Consider the following 20,750-nt stretch of genomic DNA (forward strand, 5'->3'; position numbering starts at 1 on the left):
ATCGATTCAGATGAGAGTGCAGTGTTGCATCTCTGCAGAATCCCTAACAGGACCCACCAAGATGAAGATGGGTTGTAGGAAACTGTAAAGAAACAAACAACTGGAGGTTTGAGTTCTTCATAACTCGTCTCGACTCAGCTGATATCTAAATTACAGATAGCTTTGATTGGATCGGATTTCATTTCATTTAAACAATAGAAAGAGTCTGCAGCCAGCGCAGCAGCTCTTATCATTTTGAACTAAACCCATATAGAAAAGATATATATAAATCTTATAAAGTTTGTATCTGTCTTGTATGAAACTTGTATGAAAAGCATACAAGAGTGGAAACACATATAAGATCCCTTGAAAAATTATATAATGAAACTTGTATGTTTTGGATACTTACTAAAAAAATATATGAAAGTAATGAGAAAGTGGCCACTTTCATGAGTAAATCATGTAAGCCTTATATGATTTATATATGATTTACTCATGAAAGTGGCCACTTTCATGAGTAAATCATGTAAGCCTTATATGATTTATATATGATTTACTCATGAAAGTGGCCACTTTCATGAATAAATCATATATGTTTTTACTATTTCTTTTCCATATGGGAACAAAGGATGTCAAATCCTGAAGGTGCCAGTAGAGTCTGCTGCATGGGCTCAAATGAAAATGTGTACAGATAAAGATGGCTGTATTTATAAGTTTTGTGTCCCAAGTTGTAAACAATAAATCTGCTAAAGAGTGGTTGTCCAAACTGGTAATTTCATAAGCATTATTGCCAGTTCTTACGGGCAAAGTCATTAACTATGTGTGTTACCACATCTGAACAAGAGTGTTAAAGCTAAAAGCCATACAAACAGAGCAGTTTCTTTCATTTACAACAGCAACTTTTCTTTGTAACAATAAAAGTCTGAGTGAATATGGAAAACAATGATATATTACCGAAACTGCACTTTTTATCTTAAAATATGTTAGGCTGTTAACATATATTTGTGGATGAATCCATAAATATGACCATTTTCATAATGTATCTCTTGGATGTGGTGTATGAATTAAAATAGGCTTGATACCCCTATGCCAAAAATGTAAATAATAACGTTCTGAGGTTGATATCTAGTTGAAAAAACGTCAACATTCTATTATTTTTAAACCAGGTCAACAACGTAAAAAACTCATTTACTAAACTAGGTAAAATTTTGATGTGGTTATAGTGCAAAAGAAAAGGTCAGAGGATCATCGAAGTGATTATGATTCATTATCTGGGGACTATGAATGTCTGTGTCATACAGAGACTGTATATAAAAGATGGGCATAACAACTGAAACATTAGCAGCTGGCTAGCAGCAAACCCTGTTGTGAAGCCTCTTGCTAAGCTTTTATTTGCTGTCATCAATTTGGTGACCGCAATTTACAAGTTAACATGTTGTGTTCAGTAAGACTTTAAGCTACTGATTGAGATCATAGCTAAAACACGTCAGGAAAGTGTCAACATAGGGCACAAGAAACTAAAGTGTTAACTATTCAAGCGGAGAAGTCACTCCCTGCTGGCCATTAGAAAGAATTGAGGTGTAAAGCACTTCCACATTGGCTACACTCTTTAGATCTGGTAACTTTGTTTAGATTTAGTCTACTGGTGTATTAACAATACACAGTTGTTGAGGAATTTAACTCAAAATCACCAAAAATCAAGTTTATGGGCTCCTGGCTAAAAGGTTAACAGATCATCAGAGTCTTTAGGACTGATCTTCTGGGGTGTGAAAGATTATATATTAAGGTTTCATCATAAAATATTCAATAATCCTGAAATATTTCAGGTCAAAATTACACTGCTGTTTGTAGAGCCACTAGTGTAGACAAATTAGGTACCATCAGCTCACAGAAAACCCTGTTTATGTACTGTACGAGAAAAAAATGCTACTTTTGATACTGGGACTACAACTTGCACAGTATTGTGTAAGCAGCATATAATAGCAGCAGATGGTAAATGGACACTTCTCAAGCACACCCCACTGGCAGCATAAGGGGCAACCTGGGGTTTAGCATCTTTCCTAAAGACACTTCACGCAGACAAAAAGAGTTAGGGTTTGAAATCCCAACTCTGACACTACAGAGGAAAACCTGGCAAAGTCATCAAAACCATCCTGACACCACAGCAAAAAACTGGTAAAATATGCCTTGTGGTAATGCCAAGTTTGCCGTGATGGTGAAAAATCAATGAAAATCAGAAAAGCAGAAGGTTACAACCAAGAGATCAGAGGTTAACATGCATAGCATGCAGATTAAAGTTTTCAGATTAGTATCTATTAGAGATGGCACGATACCACTTTTTTATGTCCGATACCGATATCATAAATTTGGATATCTGCCGATACCGATATGAATCCGATATAGTGTGTTTTTTAATCAATAAAACTGTTTTTTTAATATCTTGCTGCATTTTGTGTAGGTTCATACTCAAGTTTAAATAAACAACAACACTAAAGCTATTCTGTTATACCTGTATGTAAAAAATACACTGCACCCAAAATATTTCATAGTTCAGCAATACTGATCAGTCTAATAAACTTAAACCTGCACCATCCTTCCTATTCTGGTATTTTAAAGAGTACTTAGCAGAAATATTAAGCAACCTAACTAATAGGGTTGCAAACTCCCAGCAAAAAAAAAAAAAAGGGAACCACTCCCCACCCTCCACCTCATGATGCTTAATCGACGTAATAAACTTTAATTTGATGCAGTGTGAAAAAAAATGCACAGAAATAAATTATTTTTCAAGAATAATTAAAGAGATTCAACATCTTTCTTCTACAGAATTGCAGACTGCACAGATGGTACCTTCCCAAAGGAAAAAGTACTATAGCTTACTAGGGTATATTAGACTTAACAGTTACTCTATGCAGTAATGGACTTCTATACATTTTACATAAGATTAAAACTTTGGGTGTACGATTCAGATAATTATTTATTAAAAGCTAGACATTTTAAATGAGAATAAGAAAGAAAAGTATGTCTTTGTGCCCCCTTTTCCCTGTTAATGCCCTATCGGCCCCCCTGGCTAAACTTTGCTAGATCCGCCCCTGCACAGTTACCAGCCGTCAGCTACATAGAAAAAGATCCTGGTGTAGAAAGTAATGTTAAATAAAAAATCTAACAACAGCTTATCAAGCTTAAACGTTCTGCTGTTATTCAGCCGCTGGTTTCCTCTTTCTGGTGCAAAGTGATCCAAAAACAAAGAAGAGAGACAGACTCGCGACAGAAAAGCCGATCAGCTGATCATTAATCAGTTTCATGATTGAAGTAGCAGCAGGAGAGGGAGGGAGAGAGAAGAGGCAGTCGCTCCATATATTAGTTGTTAAGCTTAACGCGGGAATGCTTTACAAACATTCAGAGATGAACTTACACACTTGCTTTACTTCTCTCTGGGATAACTTCCTCGGAGACGAAATGCCGGTTTGGTACCCAGGCTACAAATACACACAGCCGCTCTATCACGTGAAGCATACTGCTGCGACGTGCTAAGGTTATGAGCCAAGTTACACCGTGTGGCAAGTTTTGTGAGGTGCTTTTTTGATATTTAATGGATCGGATTACATTTCTTATTTCTCTCCCATATCCGAGCCAGTAATTTACGTCAGTATCGGACCGATACGTAATATCGGATTGGTTACATCTCTAGAATCTATTAGTGCAAAGTGAATCCAAAGCTCTGAGAGCAGCCACTGAAATGGACATACACACTTTTAAAAATGCACAGTGTACGTCTGCTTGTTTGGACCCCTTCTAAAACATGACTGTGATCTTACCAGCAGCCAAGCACTTAAACTTAAAATCTTTCAAATAGTGAGAACATTTATGCTCATCTGACATTGAGCATTTTAGTCGCTTCAGTCAGCGTCACTGCTCTGATCCGGACTCATGACTTCAGGCTCTGCGTGAATAAAGCAAGCTAATACTTCACCTAGCTACAACCAACCTCAAAGGGACTCATTATCAGCTGCTCTATAGACACAAATCCTGTTGCCAGGGGTTCCATCTCATCAGCCCACCTCAGAGACACACACTGTCACCAAGAAAACCCAGTTAAAATTGCTCACCGGTGTGGGCCTTGCCTTAGTATTTTTACTGTATTTACTGTAACCGCAACATGATATAATCAAAATATCAATTATGCATTTATGTATAATTATTCTGGTCTAATGAATTTAACTGAGACAATTAACTGCAAAGAAGAATATACTGGAGAACTTGTCAAAAGCAAAGCTGTGATGGGCTGAGAAGTATTGTCTGTGAAGAAAAATGCATTAAATGAAATAAATCTGTCTGTCTTATCTTAACAGACAAAGCTGCACTCTACTTTTATGTCATAAGTTGAAAAGTGAGAAGAGCCTTGTCTCTGATAAACACACTGCCAGACAGCAGAGCTGTTCAAACACAATAATTGAATTGGCCTTTACAGGCCCGTCTCACTATAATCACTCAACATGGACATCTGAAAAAAAGGAAGCCAAGAAAAATAGAGAGAAATTAATACAGATTAACTAAATTGTCTAGAATTAAATTCAAGCTGAGGGTGGTGAAAAAGGGAGGAAAATTGTCTCTAGCATTATAAAACAGTAGGTAATGAGAAATCTGCCCAGCCAAGGAGTCAGACAAAAGAAAGTAGCAGAAATTTCTCCCATTTATCCAATCATCCTCTGCTAATCTAATCCACTCCACTCCCTCCCACTATCTTGTTTCATTTTCACAGCATAATGCAATCACAAGCTCCCTCCAGAGGATCTCCTCCCCACTGGTGTGAACATGCTGGCTCCAGACTGTCAGCAAAGAGGAGTCGAATGGCAGCGCAATGGGAGGCAACAGGTTTATGGATTACATTCAGCTCAGCGTCACCGTTGCTGCTCGTGCTGTTGGTCTGCCAATTAATAAAAGGACAAATGTACTCAGTTTTCCTTTTTTGGTTCTCGTGATTCATACAAGAGCCTGCAGACATTAAATTAAGGCTTTCAAGTGAAGCTCAAGACCTTCAAGACATTCTGATGCTCCTTATGAGCTAATCGCTGGAATAATCGAACCTGATGCTGTTAACTTTTCTGAGGCTAACTTGCGTCTTCATCTGTTTCGAGTTGCATAAATAACAGAATATATTTCTGTTTTCCAATAAAAATATGGTCTTTATGTGTCTATAAGAGTATTTTTCTACTAAGTTCTGGTGGATGAAAAGTCCAAATTGTGTTGATCTCACAAGAAGCCAGCCTACCAATGAAAAAAGGGAAAACTGTAAAGCACTTATTTAAACTGATTACAACCACCAAAGCCTCATGTTAGTTATACACACACAAAAAACATTTAAAAAAAACACATTATGGAACTTGATCTTTTAAACGACTGAACTGGAGGAAGAACTTTAAATTTGTGTAGGCAGGTGTGTAACTGCTGTCTTTTTCTTTTAATAAAACTAGTGATATAAAATGACCATTTTATGGGACAGACAGTCTATGATCTTTTAAAATACAGAAGGCTTGGCTGGATCCTGTTTAGCCCTGCAGTGAAATCCAGAGTGCTGAGAACCAAGCCGACATTGATTTCCTCATCCAGACTGAGCCTGAGGAGTTTCAAATAAAACAACCGTCTGCCTGCCCGGGGAAACCTAAACCTAATTCTGCAAAATGAAATACACCAAACTCACAAACAGATACAGCTTTGTAAACACATATGCTCAGCGCTTAAGTACATTTTAGTAATAAATTGGTATATATTGCCCTCTAGTGTCTTCCCAGCATATTACCTTGCATTAGTAATGCTGTGCAGGAGTCTCTCGGTTTGCTCTGAGAGGTCGGAGGGCACCAGGATTTCGACAGGGTTGATTTTAAGGACACGGCATTCCAGCTCAGAGCGAGAGGGACCGTCAGGAAAACAGTCCAGAAGCACGTCGCCTGTGCTGGGCTGAACTGCCTGCAGACACAAACACATGCTGTGAATCAGATGATGTCAAAGATGTGCAGCTACAGCTCCAAGTTGACAGTTATACACTGTATAAACTGAAAAATGGCAAAGCATGTTCAAATTTTATTAAAGTAACTTTTTGTCTTAAGTAAGCTATTAATCAACATTTCATTTCTTTATAATTTCTTCTTCACTACAAGTGAGTGTGTGCTGTTATTACACTTATTGCAAAGAAACTGAACAGTGAACATTAAATTATTTTAAAATAATACACAACAGTCCCCTAATATGTGTTGAACAAAAAGCCAAGGGGTAACCCTACTTTTAAATAAAATTTTTGATTTTCAGCTCTTATACACAGAATAACTGAAGAACAATCAGCCAATGGCCAGGTGGGATTTATGTATTGACTTATGAAACTCACCACAAGGCCTACAGTGAGCTGCTTCTTCAGTTTGTCCCAATTCTCACTAATACAAAGCAGGAAACTGTCGGGAGGGTCCGACACAACATCATCACAGCCCCCCTCCTCCACATCCCCGAGTCTGCAGACCGGATTTACATCTTTTAAAAAAAACTGTCAAGGAAACTGTTTCAAACAAAGAGTGACGATAAAAAGTTGTTTAAGAACACGTGCACACATTCATCATCTATAAGGATACCCTCTCCCACCAAAGTGGACTTGGTGTACAGGGCGCTGAGCTGACGAGTGAACAGAGTATTTCTGTTGGCCCCTGACGCTTTGATCGCAGATGTTTCTGTCTGTTTAACCACTCCGACCTATAAATTAAAACAAACAAATAAAAAAGCCAGCAGAGCATGAGCCTAAGCAGCTTGCAATTAGTAAACAGTAATCATATAAAGTCAAAGATAAACCAGAAACCTTGTGTCCGTGAGACACCAGCCGTCTGACATGAACAAACAGGCGGTGTGTGGGGATGCTGCACGTCATGAAGTTATGATCCAGATGACAGACGATGTTCAGCTCCTTTGCAGCAATCTGTTCACAAACAAAACGTCCTTCAGCGATCAGTGAAACACAAATCAGGTGCTGAGAGCCACTGTGTTGAAAGAAGACTATCATCTAAAACATAAGATATGTCTTTTATATTTTATACAGTTTAAATTTAAACTCCTTCTAAATGCATCACTAACACATCTGCTTTTTAGTTCTCACCTCTGCATCCTCTCCAAAGAACCTGTACTTGTAACCACACTCCACAGCCAACAAAGCATCCTTATGCTGCTGTTTCAGCTGGATCACCTGCTGCTCAAGGGGGGTGAAAATGCTCTTTGAACGCCTGGAGGAGGTGCTACAGTCCAATGGAGGACCCAGCTCTGCACACTTTCCTCCTCCTGTCTTGGCAAACTGAGAGAAGTGAACTCCCTGCAGAAATAAAAATACATCAAATCTGTTACGATGTGAAAAGTCACACTTGCTTTTTCAGTGTTATCAGGTACTTTACTTTTTGCATACCTGTTTTGCAGCAGCCAACCCCAGATCTGCCTTTTCTTTATCATCCTCCTCTTCACCTTCATGCTCCCTTTCTGCATGCTGCAGTCTGTGTGTAGTTTCAGGTTGACCTGTAGCACAACGAGGAGACCAATCACTGCTTTCCTGACCTGCATCAGCCGTCTTTGTTTTTTCCCGGGTGATACTGCTGACGACACTGGGCTCAGCCCCGCAGGTGAAGCCCTTCAGCTTCTCCAATGTGGAGGAGCACAGGCTGCCTGCTTTTCGGCTCAGCGTCAGCTTTGTGTCTGAAGAGAGAAGACAAGTACTACAGTCACATCAACGACAACTTCACTTTTTACCCCTCAGCTGTAAGAGGCTGGATTTGTGGATGAATTTGTGAATGCAATAACACGAGTATGAGGCAAAGTAGGATTCTGATATTCATAACACACGTGCTTCTACTAAAAATGTTGGACAAGTTCAAATCTCGGTTACCTCAATCTTTCTGAAAATATTGTGAATGCAGTAACTTAAGAAGGAAGTCACCAAGGATTTTCAAAATTTTACCGTAAGTGCATCTACTAGTGCATCGAGGGATAGCACTGGAGGCCAAACAAATGCGTTGTGGGCAGAGTTATCTAATCACAATCTATACCAGTGCACATGTTGTTTGGAGAACTGTGATGCTGCTGGGCACTGGACAGATATAAGTGACTTTAATGAGGGTTTAGAAGATCATGACATATTTTTCTGTCTGAAGTCAACACTCACCTTTAATGCCCTGACAGGACGCAGGCTCACACTCCACATCCTCCGCCTGATGGTCCTTTGGAGAAGGCTTAACTCGTTTTCTTGGCAATTCCAAGTCATCATCAGATGAAAGCTTCTGCTGGAGGACAAAAATGAACTGCACTTCAGTAATTAGCATTGAGTGAAGCATGTCTGATATGTGCGTGTGAAGCTCAACTCACGTTGCCTCTTGAAAGTTGCTGCTCTGCAGGATTTGGGTTAATCCCGCGCTGCTTGTTGGAGGCAAAGCTGCTGCTGCTGCTCGATCCTCCGAAGTACCTGCTGATGGAGGTCTGAGTGGTGCAGGACTTTTTCAGAGACTTTGGCATGCTTTAATGTTCGCTTACATTTGATCCATAATAACAAGTCGCATAAAAATGAATTTGCGTGTACAATAAAGTGCAGAGCTTTGACAGCCGCTGTCCAGCTTTTCAAAATATAGCAGCGCATACGATGAGGTCACAGACGCGTAAATGACGCGCGCCTTCTTCTTCCTCTTTGGTTAGCAGAGGTTGGCGGCTCCAGGAGCGTTGCTGCCTCCTCCTGGTTTCACCAGATATTCTACTCAATGCATTCTGCTCTGTGAAATCTTAAAATTATACACTCTTGATTGACTTGATTTCAAGTTTATTTCATCCTGAAAAAGTAAAAGACTGAATTGTAAACGGTTGTTTTTGCAAAACTTGTCGTATTTTTTGAACATTTTTCATTTTTCTCATGGGCCGGATTTCAACTTACGAACATGAACAATGACGTATCTGTCAGCAATGCATCGTTTGAATGATTGTATGCATGTTAAACAAACAAAAACAAAGGATTAGGAGGAGAGGAAGCAGATCTGGACGGGCTGATTTGTAAACCCAGCCTGCTCAGGTGTACCGCACTTCTACTCGGGTTATGTCTGGAAGAGAGAAGGGCAAAGCAGAAAGCAGGCGGCACCAGGGGGCAGTCTTGTGTTTTAGAGCAGCAGATAACTGAAACAATCTGTCAAACTTCATACAAGCCCAAATGCATGTTTGTCCCTCTGCAAACATTACTTTAAAAAATGCCATCATGTCCATCCGAGGTAACAGCTGTTTTGCCACCGCGTGTCAGGCACTGTATAAACTTTCAGAGGTTTTAATCGTGTTTGCATATTTTTGACTGCAAGTAAGTCATAATTATAACTTAAAAACCCGTTTAGAGCTTCTCTGTTAAAAAAAAAAAAAGAGAAAGATACAGATTCATAAGTAAAGCTGTGTAAAAAGATGCCTTCATTTTTTCCCAAAAAACACCAAGGAAATAGCGCCTTTAAAGTCTGGTATTCTAGTAGTCTTGTAATTGTCGAATAGAATACTTATTTAGCTTATAGGATTTAAACTAATAAATAAAATTCTAAACAAGGAAACCAGAACGCTTCAACTTGTGAACATCAGCCCATCTTAACCTGCCTGTTGATTGACCAGTGCTAAATTCCTTTTAAAATACATAAAGAATTATTAACAAAAAAAAAAAAAAAAAAACTCCTGATAAAGTAATAAGAAACACATGCACACACAAACAAACACAAAAACGTCTAAATATATTTTCTGTTTGGATTTTTATTTGCTTTAGGAAAAGTGAATATTCCAGAAATAACATTTTTGAACAGGACAGACCCTGATTAAATTGGAATGACATATCAAAATGTCAGTGACAATTTTATGTCACATCATTGCGCCGATCATAGAGTCAGAAAAAAGTGCAGCATGGAAGCAAAAACATTACATTTAAGCAATACAGTATTTGGATAGGTCACACCCAGAACCCAGCCGATGAAAGTAGCATTGATAGTTTTATTTCATATTAAGCACTTCAAAGTTGTTTATTTCTTCCCTGCTGGTACAAAATGTGCAGTTTGGAAACAACATCATTCCTCAGTCTCAGAAAAGAAATTTGAGGATGGCTGAAGATACCAGCAGCAGGATGGCACTGGGACCAGTTGGAATAGCGCTGTTACACAGCTCCGCTTCACAGCACGACATAGGCCAAACACATAATGCACTGTTCAGGCAGCCCTTTGTAACTGCATTAAGAGCTGTAAGACATGAGGGGGAAATTCTCAGAAAGAACTTTACAAAGCATGATGTGACCAAAAGCCAGCAGACATTCAGCATTTATATTTACTTTTAGCTAGAGCTTGTCATATGAGAGAGCAACTCACCATCTACTCTGAGACCCCTACAAGCCTCCTACAAAATGATCGTAATAACTACACACCCTGTCATACTCACCACTTTAGAAAATGAAGACCAGAATTTAGATTATACTATAGTGTTACTGAATAAACTATCCTATCAAAAAGAAATAAAATGTGTTAAAAAATAAAAAATAAAAAAAAAAGGAAGAAAAGAAAAGAAAACTTGAGGTCAAAACCTATTTTCATAACAAATGATAAATGTATCATATTTTTTTCTAAATGTGTTTAATTTCAATATAAATCCCCGAATAGAAAAAAATCTTATTTTCTTACATTTATAAAGTCATCTTTCATGACAGTTTGATGTTGAATTAGGCAGTTAACTCCTTTTAGTTATAGCAGCAAAGCAAAGGTGTTTCTTAATCAAGTACTTCAAAGATGATGGGAGAGCTTCATATGTTTTCATAAAAGTAAATAATAACCTGGATTTATATAGTGACTTTCAAGGGAACCCAAGATTGCTTTACATTTAAAAACTGATTAATGGAAGCTTTAAAACTTTGCTGAAAAACTAGTTCATGCATTTATTACTTCTAGGCTGGACTACAGTAATTTATTGTTATCAGGATGTCCTAAAAACTCCATGAAAAGCCTTCAGTTGATCCAAAATGCTGCACCCAGTGTACTGACAGGGACGAGAAAGACAGCACATATTTCTCCTCTACAGGCTTCTCTTCATTTGCTCCCTGTTAAATCAAGAAACAAATTAAAAATCCTTCTCATCACATACAAAGTTCAAAATAATGAGTCCCCATCTTATCTTAATGACCTCATACTGTCATATCACCCTATGATGGCCTCAGCAACAATCAGTTCACACACTCACCTCATTAGTTTGTTTGTATTTTTGTTTTTTGCAGTCAAACATGTATTCAGTAATAACGTTCATTAATTTTACTACTTCAACTTAAAAGTGATTTTGTGAAGACGCACAAAGTGTGGTACCTGTGGTTTTTTAAATGTATTCTGTTATATTAATTATGTTTCTCTTCTTTCAAGTTACCTGGTTTGTGGAGTTGGCCGTCTGGGCAAAAGGTGTGGGCAAGGGCTGAGGACTTTCGAAACACAATAGGACCAACCAAGCGCTTGTCAGCAATGGGTATGTTTTAGGTTTAGGTATGTTATTTGGTGCCTTGTTAGTATTGGTGTTTGTTCTGTTTCCCCCAATGTGTGTAAATGGTTTAGCCAAACCAGTATAAAGATTACCCTCCTTTGTCTTTGTGTTTAGGACAGTTTGTGAGTTAAGTTGTTTTTGTAGTTAAGTTTCAGTAAGTCGCTTTTAAGTAAGTTTGTATTTAGTTGATCTCTTTTAATTGGCCAACTAATTATATTTTGAACTTTGTCTTTTTGAAATTTTGGGGGAGAGAGTAAAAAAAAAAACATTATGAAGACATTTCTTCTGTGTCCTTTGTGTCTGTGCTGCTTGGTCCCTCACACACCCCACACCAACTTCTTACCTGCAGACAGAGTCACACACAGGATCAGAGATCCATAAAGCTGCATCATGAACTCAAATTGCTGATCAGTCTTGTGAGAGAAAAAGCTGCTGCTAAGTCTTTCTTTTAAAGCTCAACTTGCTTGTTTGTTCTGAGAATCTGAGGGTTTGCATCTCTTCAAAAAAGCCAAAACCCCCCACAGTTTCATGAATAACCATGCCCCCTCAGTGACATCACTGCCAGACACCATTTTTGGAAATTAAGGAAGGAACTAAAACTATGCTGTAGTGTTACTGAATAAACTATCATATCAAATGAAAAATAACTTTGCTCTCTACATGTGTTCAAACATCTTTAGGTGTGTGCAGCATGAGGGAAACTTGCCATGTTCAGTGTGACTATAAATTTAAGGTACCCTTGGTGTAAGTGTCAGCTGTTTTTAATTTGAATTCTGTTTTCTTTATGGCTCATTAAAGCCTTTTTGAACATGGCACCTTTGTTTGTTCACAACAAATTGTTAGAACTTTTCTGTTGTGGTCTATTTGTGTACAGGCACAGGAAGTAAGTGTGCATCAGAGAGTTGTCATTGTAAAACAAACTCCCATCATTCTCTACTTTGTGTAGTTCTACCACAGTGTAGTTTTAAGTTTAAAATTATATAAAAGTATTTATAAAGTGGTCTTAGAGCAGCAGATTTATTGTTACTGTAAAATGTTTTAAGGACAAATATAGCAAAGTGAAGTGTATTAATGTTGTATTAGAGCACGCTTACACAAGCTGTAAGTTTTGTTAAACTCTTTCAATATTCACATCCATCAGTATGTGCTTGATAAGTTCTGTAAGTAAAAGTATACTGTAGTTATATTAACATTTGATGGAAAATTTATGTTAGAATACATGTAAAAGCTGTTTATACAAAATACATATCTTTAGCATTTGGTTTCGTTTCTGTTGTGTAATATGAACAACAGAAGCACAGGCCTTCTCACAGAGGCATGTGCCATCTTGCCATGCCTGTTCCAGAATTTCCAGCCTGAACCTGGGACAAACTCATAATTGGGTTTCCTAAATCTAACATATTAATCTTTCTCAGGATAAGGAGTTACCTTTTCTTTTTAATCAGGGCATGATTGTTAGGTGCACGAATACAAAAGTATGCTTTAGAAATAATGTCTCAAAAATATAACCTGCTGAATGGTTGCTGAACCATTCAGCAGATATCTATTGTAAGTATTATGACCGACTTGTATAACGGTTCTAATTTCAGGATTTAAGATTGCATTACCATCAAATGATCTAGATTGAACTCAGAGTACTCTGAGACTTTTATCAATATAAAATTCAGGAACAACTTTAAAATAAATGGCAGACTTGTTGACTTTATATTTTAATATTAAACAAAAGGGTGTTTTCACATGTAATTTCCACCTTTTCACCTAGTTTTATACATTCTAAGGTGTGAGGTGAAAACTCTCAAAATTGTTGTCTACGTTTGGAATTTGTCAGAAGTTTGATAGAGCTACGAGGAACAACATTTGAAGATAGCAGCACAGCATGCCTGTACACAATTTTGTCACAGTCTGGCAGTAGACCCAAAATGCAGACACGAAGGAACGAGGAAGAAAACTTGAATATAACATAAGGCAAGCAGTTTAATTAGGCTGATAAAAAGGTACAAAAACAAAAAGGCAGATACACACTGGGGAGAAACTAACTTGAACTAAACTGGGAGAAACTAAATGCTAAATACAAAAAACAAAGAACAAAACCTTGAACGTGGTAGAAACCTGAACATGATAAACTCTGGAGACATGGAGGCATAGAAACATGACGAGAACAACAGACGACCTGACAAATACTGAATGAGAAAACACAAACTAAACACACACAGGAGGGTAATGAGGGAATGGGGAACAGGTGGGAACACATCTGGGACAAATCAGACCTAACAAGGGGAAGCAAAACTAGACATACTGCACAGGACAGGGGACTTTCACAATAAAACAGGAAACATGACAACACAAACTTGATAACATAAGACACACAAACATGAAACACATAAAGGGTGAGGTAAACTTCAATACAGGGGTAGAAAACACGAGGGGCATCTAATAAACAAGTGAACTTAGCTAACCTAAGGAACTTAAACATAAACATCAACATCAAAATAAACTAGTAGCCAGTATGTAAATAGTAATGACTAACAATAGCTTTAAGCAAAGTGCCAATGCTTTAGGTTGCTTTCATAAAACAGTTTCTCACCAACTTTTTTCCACACCAAAAATGTTTCAAACAGACAACCACATGTTTCTGGCTATTTCTTGCGAGCAGAATACACAATGGTTGTGCAGTTGGAGTGCTCTCTTCTTGACTTCCCCATTTGTATTGCATGTAAAATCGAGCTACCTTTCTCTGATAGGACCCAGCAATTAATAATTCATGTTTAAATTTAGATTTTACGTTTTGTGCAAGGAAATTCACAGTGTGGTTAAATAATCATTTCAGAAACACATGTCAACAATAAGTATGGAATGCAAGCGTCACTTTCTGTCTTCTAGAGCACGTAAAAAGTAAATATATTTCAAAAGGTGCTATTGACAAGAAATTCCCACCAGATGTCAGTAACAACCCATCCAATCCACGCACCCAAAGAAATCAAACCCTAGATATTTACCCTAGATATTTTACTGTATTTTCCCCACAAAAACAATGTACACAGTGTTCATCCCAAGCAGGGCAAATATTGCCTAGCATGGCGAATCAGGCCATGAATAGTATCAACTGCAGTATCTCCACATGCCTCTTCCATAGCTTGGGGAAAGGGTATATGTGTGTGTGGATTTTGGTCATACACTTTCCATTTCCAGGCAGAAAAATATTTGTTATAATGGGATTGAGGAATGGAGAATAGGAAGGGAGATTGGACAGTGAACCAGTAACGGACTCTGAAACACACATGATAAGCAATACAGACTTGGAGTGGTCACTATTGTGAAGCATAATCAGACTATGATTACTGTATAGTACTGTAATTTATACAGTGTTGAGAGTATGCATCAATTGTGGGATTGTATGGGACTTACTTGCACATAGTTGTATTGCAATTCTTTGACTCTTTTTGAATTGCATTCAAATGGCACCCCGTAGAGCTGCTTCATCTTCAGATTATTTCTATGCAAGACATGGTCCAGTGTTCTAAGCTGACCCTATCAATATTTTGAAATATGTTGTTGTCTTCTATTACTTTTCTTTGTATTTGCTGTACTGTTATGGCGTTATTTTCTAGAACCATGTTTATGATTTCAGTCTCCTGTTCAGGAGACAGAAGACATTCTCGACCACCTCGCTTTCAGCTCTGCAATACAAATAGTATACTGTAAAATACTGTGAATAGGCCTACTATGTAGGAATACAAAGTACGAATACATTTTCCAAATACGTGAAACATACGTCACAGTATTTTCACAGTCTACAGAACAGTGCACAGGCAATACTGTGCTACACTAATGTACAGTGAGATTTCTTACCTATTCTCATTTTGGAAAGTCCAGAAAGTCAGGAGGATGGATGCTACGGTGTACCTGCTCACATTTGGCTGTACTCTTTGTGATTCAATTCAATTCAATTCAATTTTATTTATATAGCGCCAAATCACAACAAAAGTCGCCTCAAGGCGCTTCATAGATACAGAGAAGAACCCAACAATCATATGACCCCCTATGAGCAAGCACTTTGGCGACAGTGGGAAGGAAAAACTCCCTTTTAACAGGAAGAAACCTCCGGCAGAACCAGGCTCAGGGAGGGGCGGCCATCTGCTGTGATCTACTTAATACATTTTTGCAGCCTTAGTATAATTATAAAGTTAGCGAGGCTTTAAATTAATGGGCTCCACACTGCTTCCCCTGGTGGATACACATGACATTATCAGTGCTGTAAGTAGACGTTGCTTCTCATGGTTGCATAGGCCACGTCACAGACAATGTTACAGTCAAGGGCCGAAGACCCCAGCTAAATGACAAGCAGCCAGTCTGAGCTCAACCTGTTCAGGTGTGCTGCATTTCTACCCAGGTTTTTTGAATCCACTAATTTCCTGGATGTTCACAGTGTTGTGAACAAGTATTTCCTCCCTTACTACTTTTTTATTTTGTGTTTGCATGCATCACTCTGACATGTCTTAGAGATAAAACACCTACAACTAAAAACTGTTATCCAACTCTTGCATTTAGGACAAATTTATGAGGGGATTTCCCTAATGTTGAGTTCCTGTTGAAGTATACAAAGAAGTACTTTAAGTTTGTTTCCTTTTATTTTGTTTAAAAACAAATGCATCACACAGCAGCCTACCTGTGCTCTGAGCCCCCATTGACTGTAGTAAAATTAAATAAACCAAAAGATTCTGCCATATTCCCAAACACAGTTCAGAGTATTCAAAAAATATGCAAATATATGTTCTGTTTGCATGTTTATTTACTTTGGAAAACATTACATTCACGCAATACAGTATTTGGATAGGTCAAACCCTGAACTTTTTTGAATGATACATGAAAATATCAGTGACAGTCCTATTTCATATCAGGCACTTCAAAGTTGTTTATTTCTGCTCTACATATATAAAATAGAATCTGAAGTGCAGCAGGGAAACAACATCATTCCACAGCCTCAGAAAAGAAATTTGAGGATGGCTGAAGATACCAGCCCCAGGATGGCACTGGGACCAGTTGAAATAGTGCTGTTACACAGGTCCCCTTCACTGCAAGATATAGAGCCAACACATGTTGCACTGTTTTGGCAGTGAAGCTACGTTAAAATGTGTAAGACATGAGGAAGAAAACGCTCAGAAAACGTCGCAAAACATGATGTGACTAAGAGCCAGCAGACATTCAGCATTTATGTTATTTTATAACATAGTTATTTTTACAATAAAATAGAATTTTATTGTATTAAAAAAAATATGTTTAATATCAGTATAAGTTCTCATATACAAAAAAGAAAACTGCCTAGAGTTGAATATGAAGGCTCTGATCTGAGTCTCATTAACTCATTAACTTATGTAAGGGAACTACTCTTTTGTGTTGCTGCTGATAGACTCACAGTAGTTTATGTTAGCTAACTAGTGACAGAAGAGATAGCTCAGTGGAGAAAAGTGGGTGGGGGACTTAAAGGCAGTATAAGGGGGGCACATTTGTATAGCTCCTAGCTGCAACAATAAGTTTTATATTAAAAAACTAAATAAAAAGAGAGCTTGAATGAGTCACTGACTGTCTGATTACACCCTAAAATTAGAAGAATTATTCAGCAAGTTGTAATTGTCAAATAGAGTGATGATTCAGCTTATAAGTTTCAAATTATTGAAAATAAAATTGTAAACAAGGAAACCAAGAATCTTCCGTTTGTAACAGCTCTATTTAACGTGTACTATTTAAAAGATATAAATTAAGGCTCCAGCTATAGATTATTTTAGTAATCAAGTGTTCTATCAATTAATCGGGGAATCAGATAACGAATACTTTTCTCTTATTGGGGAGAAATACATATTCAAAAGAGAGAGAAAAAACAACGGCCTTTCAATACTAAACTGGTCTTTTGATTTCTATTTTACAAGTTTCTGCCTTTCTGACATTTGTAGAATTGATAGTATCGTATCACGTAGATGACATAGATTTGGTATGCGTTCATGTGTATGTGTTTTTGTGCATGTCTGCGTATTCAAGTGTGCTAGAGAGTGAGTGAATTTGTGTCTGCCAACTTTAGAGCATGTGGTGGACGCAATACAGAAAAGCAAACAAGTCAGGATTCTGTCATGCTTGTCACAGTCAGCGGATGGAGACTGTGTGGAGTGGAGAATAGAGGACCCAAATGCAGATAAAACAAAGTGTGGAAACAAACTTAATATTAACTGAGAGCGAGCCGTTTATTATGGCTGATGGAGAAATACAACGCAATGCACAAGGCAAACTGAGACAAGAATAAACAATAACCTAAACTGGGAAAACTAAAAATAAACACAAAAAACCCTAAATGTGAAACTTGGACAAATGGTGGATAAATACATGCCTAGACCATAAAGACTTTTCAAAAAAGTGTTTTGCTTTTCTTTCACAAATGTGGGGATTAAATTGTGTTAAAATGTACAAAACAGTGATGTCATGTTTTGTGATGAGGACCCAGGCACAGAGAGACTTGATGAATTTAAGAATCTTATGATTTAATAAAGACATTTGCAGACTTGCACAGAGAGGGTACAATTATGATGACTGATAAAGGAGACAAAGACAAAAGACGATGAGGACAGGGAGGATGCAGGGGTTTAAATGCACCAAGAAAACAGTCAGAGAGAACTCGGGACAACATTTAAGGATGCAGGGACCGACAGAGACAGGTTTATCTTGCCTGGCTGGGCAGCTCTCTGGGTGCTCAGCAACCCCCAAGCTCTGATCCTAGAATCGCCCCTGCTTAGAGATAAAACACCTACAACTAAAAACTGTGATCCAACTCTTGCATTTAGGACAAATTTATGAGGGGATTTCCCTAATGTTGAGTTCCTGTTGAAGTATACAAAGAAGTACTTTAAGTTTGTTTCCTTTTATTTTGTTTAAAATGCATCACACAGCAGCCTACCTGTGCTCTGAGCCCCCATTGACTGTAGTAAAATTAAATAAACTAAATGATTCTGCCATATTCCCAAATACAGTTCTAAGTATTATAAAAAAAAATATGCTGACATTCAGGATTTATGTTATTTTATAACATAAAGTTATTTTCACAATAAAAATATCATTTTTCAACGTATTTTTTTCTAAATATGTTTAATATCAGTATAAGTTCTCATATACAAAAAAGAAAACTGCTTAGAGTTGAATGTGAAGGCTCTGATCTGAGTCTCATTAACTCATTAACTTATGTAAGGGAACTACTCTTTTGTGTTGCTGCTGATAGACTCACAGTAGTTTATGTTAGCTAACTAGTGACAGAAGAGATAGCTCAGTGGAGAAAAAAAAGGGAGGGGGGGGGGGTTGGGGCTTAAAAGCAGTCTAAGGGGGGCACATTTGTATAGCTCCTGGCTGCAACAATAAGTTTTATATTAAAAAACTAAATAAAAAGAGAGCTTGAATGAGTCACTAACTGTCTGATTACACCCTAAAATTAGAAGAATTATATGGCAAGTTGTAATTGTCAAATAGAGTGATGATTCAGCTTATAAGTTTCAAATTATTGAAAATAAAATTGTAAACAAGGAAACCAAGAATCTTCAATTTGTTACAGATCTATTCAATGTGTACTATTTAAAAATATATCAGAGATAACATAAATACAGCAAAAAATCTGAACCTTCAGTATAAAAAAGTAGTACTCTGTAAATTGGCATAAAGTTTTTACCTTTAAAAAAACAAACAAAAAAAACAGCTGGTTACATTACAGAGCAAACTACCTGTGCTGTGTTAGATCTCATTGGCTGTAGTAAAATTAAATAAACAAAAAGATTTTGGCATATTCCCAAACTCAGTTCAGAGCATTCAAAAAATCTGCAAATATATTTTCTGTATTTTTATTTGCTTTAGGAAAACATTACATTCACCAATACAGTATTTTGATAGGTCAAACCCACAACTTCCCTGAATGACAGATGAAAAAACAATGACAGTTTTCTTTCAGGCACTTCAAATTTGTTTAATTCTTCCCTACTGATACAAAATAGAATCAGAAAACAGTGCAGCAGGGAAACAACATCATTCCTCAGCCTCAGAAAAGAAATTTGAGGATGGCTGAAGATACCAGCAGAATGATGGCACTGGGACCAGTTGGAATAGCGCTGTTACACAGGTCCCCTTCACAGCAAGTGACAGGCCCAACACATGTTGCACTGGGCACGCAGCCCTTACTTACATTAAGAGCTGTAAGACATGAGGGGAAAATTCTCAAAAAGAACTTCACAAAACATGATGTGACCAAGAGCCAGCAGACATTCAGCATTTGTGTTTATTTTTAGATAGAGCTTCTGATATGAGATAAAAACTCACCGTTTACTCTAAAAGTGGCACAACGGTCCAAGCCAGAAGCACAAGCTGTGGTGTTTGTGCAGGATTTAGGATCTGAATTTTCGCATGTGTAGCATCTTAAACCACATGCTATAGAAACAAAAAGAACACAATTTTACACACATTAGAAATTATTGAGAGTTTTTTATGCCCTTTGAGAGAGTTGCCAGAAATTGGGTCATATATAACAAGTGAAATCTTAAGAAGTCCTCTCAGTCTGGAAGATATTTCCTCTACTGACCACAAAATAATTAAATATGTTTGTATTTTTTTAAGCCTGTTTTCTTAACCAGGAAATGACTCTTTTAAAGTCTGATGTATTCCACATATCTTTAAAACCACAAACGCTTATTTTTAAAATTAAAGTCTCAATGATTAAATAAAAAATATATAAAGTGTTCATTTCTGTTTCATCACAGGCTGTTTATGTAACTCAGTATTGAATTGCTAAACTATTTAACTTTTTACCTTTAAACATCAGTACATTTTTTCTTACCTGCAGACAGAGTCACACACAGGATCAGAGCTGCATAAAGCTGCATCATGAACTCAAATTGCTGATCAGTCTCGTGAGAGAAAAAGCTGCTGCTAATCTTTTCTTTCTCAGCTCAACTTTCGTGTTTGCTTTCAGAACCTGAGCTTTTGTATCTCTTCAAAGAGCCTCCTACCAAGTGATCCATATAACCACGCCCCCTGAAGTGACAATATGGTCAGTTATTATAGCCAAAGGACAGAAGAGTTTCTCATATAATTTAATAACAATAAATAATAACTTAAATTTATATAGCGCTTTTCAAGGGAACCCAAAATTGTTTTGCATTTAAAAACTGATTCATGGAAGCTTTAAAACTGCACAGTAGCATAAGTGTGAAGTTTATGCA

At 37.4% G+C, this 20,750-nt stretch overlaps 2 protein-coding genes across 7 annotated transcripts in view; both read right to left on the reverse strand.

Annotated features, from left to right (window-relative positions):
• msh3 (mutS homolog 3 (E. coli)) overlaps nucleotides 1–8,662 on the reverse strand; it is a 59,801-nt gene extending 51,139 nt beyond the window's left edge. For 2 of the 5 annotated variants that reach the window (XR_014801780.1, XM_084945347.1), the window contains exons 1-8: nucleotides 8,362–8,661; nucleotides 8,162–8,279; nucleotides 7,412–7,695; nucleotides 7,112–7,321; nucleotides 6,818–6,934; nucleotides 6,597–6,714; nucleotides 6,359–6,498; nucleotides 5,777–5,943 (exon numbers count right to left, since the gene is read on the reverse strand). Coding sequence is in view for 4 of the 5 variants with exons in the window: in XM_084945347.1 (XP_084801473.1) it covers nucleotides 5,777–5,943; nucleotides 6,359–6,498; nucleotides 6,597–6,714; nucleotides 6,818–6,934; nucleotides 7,112–7,321; nucleotides 7,412–7,695; nucleotides 8,162–8,279; nucleotides 8,362–8,508 (1,301 nt within the window). In the remaining variant the exon portion in view is untranslated. Of the gene's footprint in view, nucleotides 1–5,776; nucleotides 5,944–6,358; nucleotides 6,499–6,596; nucleotides 6,715–6,817; nucleotides 6,935–7,111; nucleotides 7,322–7,411; nucleotides 7,696–8,161; nucleotides 8,280–8,361 lie in introns of all 5 variants that reach the window. The other 3 variants (XM_084945349.1, XM_084945350.1, XM_084945348.1) reach the window with 2 other exon arrangements.
• Nucleotides 8,663–9,760: 1,098 nt separating this feature from the next.
• Nucleotides 9,761–20,463, reverse strand: LOC146376387 (lymphocyte antigen 6G-like). Of its 2 annotated transcripts, none has more exons than XM_084946976.1 (3): nucleotides 20,366–20,463; nucleotides 19,852–19,959; nucleotides 9,761–10,235 (listed from the first exon to the last, which is right to left on the reverse strand). In XM_084946976.1, exons 1-3 carry the CDS (start codon nucleotides 20,412–20,414, stop codon nucleotides 10,081–10,083), a joined length of 312 nt encoding a protein of 103 aa, XP_084803102.1. In that variant the 5' UTR covers nucleotides 20,415–20,463; the 3' UTR covers nucleotides 9,761–10,080. The 2 variants fall into 2 exon arrangements, with proteins under 2 accessions (XP_084803102.1, XP_084803101.1); XM_084946975.1 differs by lacking the exon at nucleotides 9,761–10,235 and adding an exon at nucleotides 18,881–19,725.
• Nucleotides 20,464–20,750: the final 287 nt, after the last annotated feature.

Source organism: Perissodus microlepis, chromosome 12, assembly GCF_051167445.1.
Source record: "Perissodus microlepis isolate ML-2025 ecotype Zambia chromosome 12, ASM5116744v1, whole genome shotgun sequence".
Taxonomy (NCBI): domain Eukaryota; kingdom Metazoa; phylum Chordata; class Actinopteri; order Cichliformes; family Cichlidae; genus Perissodus; species Perissodus microlepis.